This window comes from Leptosomus discolor, chromosome 16 (genome assembly GCF_034619465.1).
Source record: "Leptosomus discolor isolate bLepDis1 chromosome 16, bLepDis1.hap2, whole genome shotgun sequence".
Taxonomy (NCBI): Eukaryota; Metazoa; Chordata; class Aves; order Leptosomiformes; family Leptosomidae; genus Leptosomus; species Leptosomus discolor.
This window is the reverse complement of record NC_141406.1, coordinates 2,305,461-2,312,878: the sequence shown is the minus strand read 5'-3', so window position 1 is coordinate 2,312,878 and position 7,418 is coordinate 2,305,461. Positions and strand designations below refer to the sequence as shown.

The window sequence follows — 7,418 nt, the reverse complement described above, 5'->3', positions numbered from 1 at the left end:
GTCACGACCTGATTGTATTTTTTCATAAAAAATGTTTATATATTTTCTTTTTTTTTCCTCCCTCTCAGTTTTGCTTTACAAAGCAGGTTTCTTCAGAAGAGGAGGAAGGGATTTAGTTTTGAGAGAGTGCGTGTCGATTCACGTGTCACATCGAGAGCTGCTCCGTTAGTTGTCCTGAGGTTCTTTATCAGAACATGTCAGCACACAGCTGGACACTCCTTGTGACTGCCACATACTGCAGAAGAGGATCTGACTAGTTCCTGCCCTGCGTGGAGGCCTGTGTACGTGTGCTTCCATTTGCCAGCTGAAAGTGTTTCTTTGCAAGTGTGCTGAGAAGCTTGAGGTGCCCTTGCAGAGAAGCGAGTGATTTGTGCCAGCCATGTCACTAGCTGAATGGGTTTCACAACCCTCTGACTCTGTGGGCCTTTGTTAGTCACACTGGGATTTGTTGACCTACAACGTTAATGTTGAGCGTGTTGTGTTTTAAGGTTTTGAGGAAAATGCAGAGGCGGCATAGCAGCAACACTGACAACGTTCCTCCTGAAAGGTAAATCTTTTTCTTTCTTTTTTCCTCCATTTACCCCCCTAGTGGGGGATGTTCTGATTTAAGTGTATGGTGTGTTTTAGAGGATGAAAGCTCAGCATTGAGAAAGGCATATACTTCCTGTGCATGCAGTGTGGCCTGGCTTTCTGCTTGAGTTTAGAGAGTTTTGAGACAGATTTGCTTTTCTCCTTCATATCAGTTATTGGCTGCCACCAACTACAGTGTTCCAGGTTTCATGGTTCAGTATGGCTTATATAGAGACAGTTGGCTTGGCAGAGGCAGGACGTTGTGGAGCTCTGGAAGAGCGATTTGTGGCACAGTCCTGTGGGGATTTGGGGTGCTATCAATCGGAAAGCATCGATCTGTTTGAACAGAGGCTATTTATACTTCTGTTGTCAAGGTGACTAAAAAGTCTACTGGTCTGAAACTCCCAATTACTATGACTTAGTATTTTATAAAGATTTTGAGTGATTCTTTACATCGTCCCAGAATCTGTATGTAGCTTCATGTACGTGAATATTTAGAAGTAGAATACCTCTAATTCATTTCTGTAATTGTAACAGCAGCAAGGGAGGCTTGCCACTGTTGTTGTTCTGGCACTAAATATTCCCTTGTGCTTTCCCAGGGTTAGAGCTTGACTTTTTTTTTTTTTTTTCCTAAAGAAGAAACTAATCTAATTACTCTGAGGCAAAATGGAACTAACGAATTTCATTGCTCTGGCTGAGCTGGGATTGTAAGTGAATGATCATTACTAAATATTTCTTAGTGGTTTTGCAAGTAGAGGTGAAGCTTGATGTCATGACCACTTCTAGCATGGTACCATTCTTAATTTCAGGGGAAAAGCAAGCCATCTCCAACTTTCTCGGCATGATGCTGCCTGAGTCTCAGTGCAGTCTGTGGGTTTTATATCAGCAGGCAAGGCTGGGGCTTGAGAGGCACATACCACGTTGTGTGGGCCTTCCTGCCTGCAACGTAGAGCTCTCGGAGTCTGTACAGACTTGTAAGGCACTTCAGCATCTGTTTGAATGGTTAAAATATATTCTGAATATATTTTAACCATTCAAACAGATCTAACAGTGTATATATGATATATACACTATTACTGAGTCTAAAAGGTAAGCAGAGTAATATCAACTAATTATTATAAATGCCTCTGGTTTTTAACAGGATAAATACATATTGTCAGTAATGTAGGCTGAAGCTTTTCTAACTGTAGAGTGAAATGCTGTTGCCACTTATCTTCACTTCTGTTAACTTCAGCAGACTCACAATTTCATGCTTGTTCATTTGTTTTTAAATATGTCTCTGATAAATTCCTTCCTGCTGAAAGCATAGTCATGTATCCTGGTAGTATTGTTCCAAACAATACTTGTATCTTTATCTTTAGCACTGGGTTCCACCCAATTTGTTTGTCATGTTCCCAGATGTAAGTACTGTCACATTACATCCCTGTCTTGTGTATACATGCCTGAATGGTAACGTTAGGTGTAAAATTGGAGATCTGGTTGATGAATATTCTGAAGCAAAAAGAGATGTGCGATGTCTTGTTGACTTGATTCCTTGCTGGAGCCTGTGGAGAGACACTGGGAATGGGGTGTAGCTGTAAAAAGCTGTATTAGGCATTTCCTTAGTGGGAAGGTGCACCCAGAGAGGTTTGAAGCGGTCTCCGGAGTCAGATGAAAGGCAGTGCTCTGTGCCCTGTGAGATGCCTGGGGAGGCTTTTGAACCCATGGGAGAGAGAGGGTGAAGGGCCTTGCATATGCCTGCATGTGCTGTCTCAGCTTGTGACCACTGTTTCTAAAGGCAAAGATCTCCAAGGATTAAAATCAAGAGAGAGAGAAGCTCTGCAGCGTGACTTATTTGTGGACTTTGCCTCTTGCTGAACTTTATTTATTCTTTACTCTCCTTTTGCAAGTTAGTGAGGTATTTGCTGACTAGCGGGTATTTACTGCCTAATGATTGTTCTACTTGTTATCTGTATTGTTCCCTATTATCTAAACTTTACAAGTATTCATTTGAGTACCCCAGTAATGAGTTCAGGTGAAGAAAGCCTGTTTTCTCTTGGTATTAGGATGAAGATATTTAAGACTTTCTATTTGGAATCTGGCTATAATCCAACAAGCTCAGGAAAGAATCAGTGCCAGATCTAAATCTTTCCATTGCCCAGTGATTTGGGTACGTGCATGGCCAATTTGCTGAGAATATAAAAATAAAACTATTTCTTTTGACGCATGAGCACATCCTTTACTTGTAGCATTTGTTGGGTCAGGGACACACAAGCAGCTCTCAACGCTTCTCTTCCCCAGTTGACTCTGTCTGTTGTTGGTGTTATTCATCAGTGGGCAAGTAGTGATGATCCCTAAATAAAGACAGAAGATTTTGAGGGTAGATCATTTCTTTGAGTTATCTTGATCAATTTGTTTGTATATAATGTGACCTGTCTTGGTTGTGCTGTGCCACATGAGGTTTTGTATGTTTTTCTTTAAATACTAAAATCATTATAGAAGATGTTGAATTTAGTATTGGATCTGTTATTTCTTTGCCTCCAAAAGTAAAGGGGATGTTTGGGCACTCTGTTCCTTAGCTGAAGGCACTGGTACATTTTGATTTGTTCTTTAGAAGTACTCTTACCTTATCTCAGGAGTCTGGTTACTGGCCTCTAGTTCTGCAACTGTGACTTTCCAACAGCAAATAGAGGGAAAAGCATCTGTCGTCTGGAGACCTACGTATTCTGATAGTGTGTGAGGAACTGGTAAATTACTACCGTCAGGATTAGGCTAAAAGACTGACAATTCTGTGGCATTCGTTTTTCTTAATCGCTTTTTTGTAATCTCTGTCTGCTGCAGAAACCGGAGCCAAACAGTCAGTTCTGAAACCAGCGTGGATGAAAGTGGAGTTTTTGAAAGTCTGAAGGCTGAAGCTTCCTCACCACAGCAGCTGTTCTCAGGCCTGGCAGGTATCCCGTCGGGCACCATCACAGCCGCGCCGTTCCAGTCAGGGTTGGTTCTGGGCTCTTCAGCAGGAGGTGGGGAAGTGTTCATTCAGATGCCAGCCCCAAGGGAGGAAGGGACGGGTCGTACAGAAGGAGCCCCGTTTCACCACCGGCAATCGTCCCATCATTTCCACCACGGCCATCACCGGGGTTCATCCCTACTGCACATGGCAGGAGGGGACCGCCACGGGCATGCTGAGGAAGGCAGCGACGAACAAGCTGGGACTCCAGCCCCAGCTCTTTCAGAGTTAAAAGCTGTCATCGGCTGGCTGCAGAAGGGACTTCCCTTCATCTTGATCCTCCTGGCTAAAGTTTGTTTCCAGCACAAGCTTGGTAAGTATCTATCCTTTTTGGATTGTAAGTGTGTTAGGGAGTGCTTAGGAAGCTTTATCATGCTGTGGTATCTGATAGATTTATCGGCATGACGGTGTCTAGAGACAGTCTAGCACGAAGGGGACATACTCAAATGCATGGGGTAACGCAGCTGATAAATTCACCCTGCTTTCAGTCCAAGCTGGTTTGATCTGTGTCAGTCCCATCTGTTTCCTCTCCTGACTTGTGGGAGACCCATTCCGTTCCTTTTCCTAATCTGTCCTTAACATTCCTGTAGGGTCTGAGGATGTTACCAAGGCTTCCTCTTCAGACCTCTCTCTAGGAGAGACGGGGAGAGCTTACATTAGTGACTAGCAAAGGCTTATGTGTAGCACAGAAGGGTTCAGAGGGATGAGACACTTGTATAGCTGGAAGGATGGTAGTTGTGAAATCAAGCCAAACAGCATCAGCAGTTACACCTTACAGTTGAGATCTCCGGAGTTCCCCAAAAGAATACATCTATCCAGCTTTCTTTAATAGTATCTGGGTATTTCAGCCCCTCAGTGGTCATGTAAAATCTATGCATCTAATCCTCCTGTTGCTACAAAACTGTATATGTGGCATGTCTGAGATCCTTACTCATTCTGGGAGTAGTATGCTGAGATTATCATCACAGGGAAGCCAATAATGCTTGAGTTCAGCCCACCTACAGCTCTGCCAGTGTTCCCAAAACCAGGTATTGATTCGTGTCTGCAGCATCTTGCTCTTTGGACCTGGTATTCTGTATGGGTTTGGTAGTGTGCCCTGTCCTCCGTGAGCTGCTGAGCTGCTCTTGTAATACTGTCATCTGGCTGAGTTCTGTTTGCACAGTGCAGCCACGACTCGGCAGCACTTCTGTTCTCCTTCAGCACAGAACCTGACATTAGGACAGCATGTCTGTGTTGGGCTGGGTGGCAAGGGCTCACTGCAGTAGCTTCATTTCCATTTAGCTTGAATTTGAAGTTTATAGGAGTCCAGACTGCCCTGGTTTAGTCTATGTATTTTAATTCCCAGTGCATCCAGAATATCACCCAGTAATTTTTTTTCTAAGCCTGCGATGCTGACATCAAATGGCTTGGGACTGATGACCCTCCTGCTCAGCCTTACACAGTCTGACAGTGTCTTTCCCTGCAGGGATTGCCGTGTGCATCGGTATGGCCAGCACATTCGCCTATGCCAACTCAACCCTCCGGGAACAGGTTGCTCTGAAGGTGAGTACAGCATCCTACGCTCTTGTGTTCTCAGGCAACGGCACTCCTTGTACACAAAACAGTGTCTGTGTTGAACCTTCTTTTGCAGTGTAGCGCTGAATGCCGTTGTACGCATACAGACCTGTCAATAAGAGCACTGTGCGGTAATCCTCGCTTCCTCTTCCTACTTCTCCCCATTGATGCTCTTCCACAGTTTCTTTCTTGCTCTTTTGTGAAAGTGTGGCATAGTAAAACAAAGAGAGGAAAGCTCAGGGATGCTGTGATCTGCTTCTGGCTCTGCCGCTGCCTGGCAGCGCATCTTCAAGCACTGCGCCTTCGTTTCCCATCACGTACAGCAGAGGCGCTGCAACCTGTTTCGCTAGTTAATGACAAGGTTTAATTTATTAGCATTTAGGTAATGTTTCAAGATGTTCAGCTGAAGGTTTTTGTAGATGTATTGCTTGTTACCATCTTTATAATGCTCTATTGATAATATGCATAGAATATAAAGAAACCAGCAGATCTTTTCAGGTCTTATGATCTTTAGTGTCAGCAGAATACTTCAACAGCACTAAAAGCACAAGACTGGAATTGCTTTTTTGTAAAAATTACATGGGTGGCGCAAGTGTCTGCTTATATCTACCAGCAGCAGAGGAATAAATGTGATACAATGCTGAATGAACAGATAAATTGCACGGTCATGTAATAGATTGCTGTTGCCTTGCACTTTGCGCCTCTGTCTTTCCAGCAGTGTGCCCCTTAACCTGCCTGCTTTAAATCTCAACCTAACATCCCTACAAAGAGCTATTTTCTTAATAAATCAGCGCACAAGAAAGCTGCTAGATTTTTTCCTCCCAGGAGTGACATTTGGTCTCCAAAATTACACTGGCCCAGGACCCAGGAAAGATCTTCTGCCATCCAGCTTCCATCTGGAATGTTCCATGTCTTTTGAAATGCAAAATTTTCACTTCTTTTGACCTTTAATTTTCCCTTCAATAAAAAATGCACGTTGTAGAACTTCCCTGCATTCAGGTATCATTGATAGGTGCTGCGTGTAGTGATGGGTTATGCTGTATTTGATTTAGCTAAGCCTTCTTCTGAGTGACTTTGGATCTCTTTGTAAAACACCCCTTTGATGAAGTGTCATTACGAACAGGTGACAGCTCACAATTACAGGACAATCTGTGGAACTGATTTTATTTTTTTTTTAATCTGCTTGTCCAGCTGCATTTTAAATGTCAGGAAAAGCTAGGTGTCGTAAGAAAGATCCCCACTTTGCAAATTGCATTCTGCAAGTAAGGCTGTTGTTTTCACCAGTGTATTTCAATTAATTTCTCTGAAGTTAGTTTATTTGAAAAGGGTTGCCGAGTGAGAGCCATTTCTGCTTGTGTTTATACATGTCTTTACCTAGCAGCCTATTTCTGAGTTGTAGCTCTATGTAAATAAACTAGTTACTGAACACCTCGTTGCATGTTTGTGTCCCCTGGGTTGGCCTTGCATTTTTCAGCAGTCAAAGGCTCAGCGCAACCCTCGAGACTTTGAATTTATTTTCTCTGCTTCTTTTTCTTGCTCAGGAGAAGAGATCAGTGTTGGTTGTCTTCTGGATCCTGGCCTTTCTCACTGGAAACACCTTGTACTTGCTTTACACATTCAGCTCTCAGCAGCTGTACAACAGGTGGGCAAAATTTACATTGTACGTGGTAGAAGCAGCTGATAATTGCCAGATAGGAAAAAAGGGAAGCCCGCTTTTCCCCACACTTCGGGAGGAAGTGTGCATAACGTAAGGTACCAGCTGTCTCTGCTACATCTTTGTAACACCTTTCAATGGAGGAAAAGAACATGAGCGTCACTTCTACCGGTGGACTGTGCTCCTGTCAATAAATGACACAACCAGGGTGTGATGATACACTGCAGTGTCGCTGCTTGAAACATGTACTCTTGCAATTTTCTTATGTATCGAAGCAGGGTGGATACTTTTTTATAGTGGGACTTCAGAATTTCCATTTGACTGCTGTGACTGAACATAAAGGGCAGGTGTTGGCAGCAGATAAATTGACCCACTGATTCTCCTCTTCCTATAATGTTTTCTTTTCTCTTCAGTCTATCAAGCTTTGAGTCCATTTACAGGGGATAAACTGGAGATGAAATAGTAGTGTTTTACTTCGTGTCGTCAGGGCTTGGAGGCGCTTGGCTCTGAGGTGATTAAAATAGCCTCCACTTTCAAATTGTGACCAGGGGGGTTCTCAAATACAAAGAAGTTAATACCTGTGGATTTGGTTCAGTACTATCCCTACTTATGATAAAGCAGGGATTAAATGACAGAGAGGAAGCAAAGATACAG

General features: G+C 43.3%; 1 protein-coding gene across 3 annotated transcripts in view; it reads left to right on the top strand.

The window, feature by feature from the left end:
* The first annotated feature begins 206 nt into the window (after positions 1-206).
* RNFT2 (ring finger protein, transmembrane 2) overlaps positions 207-7,418 on the top strand; it is a 29,365-nt gene continuing 22,153 nt past the window's right edge. The window contains exons 1-5 of one of the 3 annotated variants that reach the window (XM_086474137.1): positions 207-281; positions 489-547; positions 3,391-3,869; positions 5,022-5,098; positions 6,652-6,752. In XM_086474137.1, coding sequence (XP_086330263.1) covers positions 501-547; positions 3,391-3,869; positions 5,022-5,098; positions 6,652-6,752 — 704 coding nt within the window. In that variant the 5' untranslated portion in view covers positions 207-281; positions 489-500. Of the gene's footprint in view, positions 282-464; positions 548-3,390; positions 3,870-5,006; positions 5,099-6,651; positions 6,753-7,418 lie in introns of those variants that run through there. The other 2 variants (XM_086474134.1, XM_086474136.1) reach the window with 2 other exon arrangements.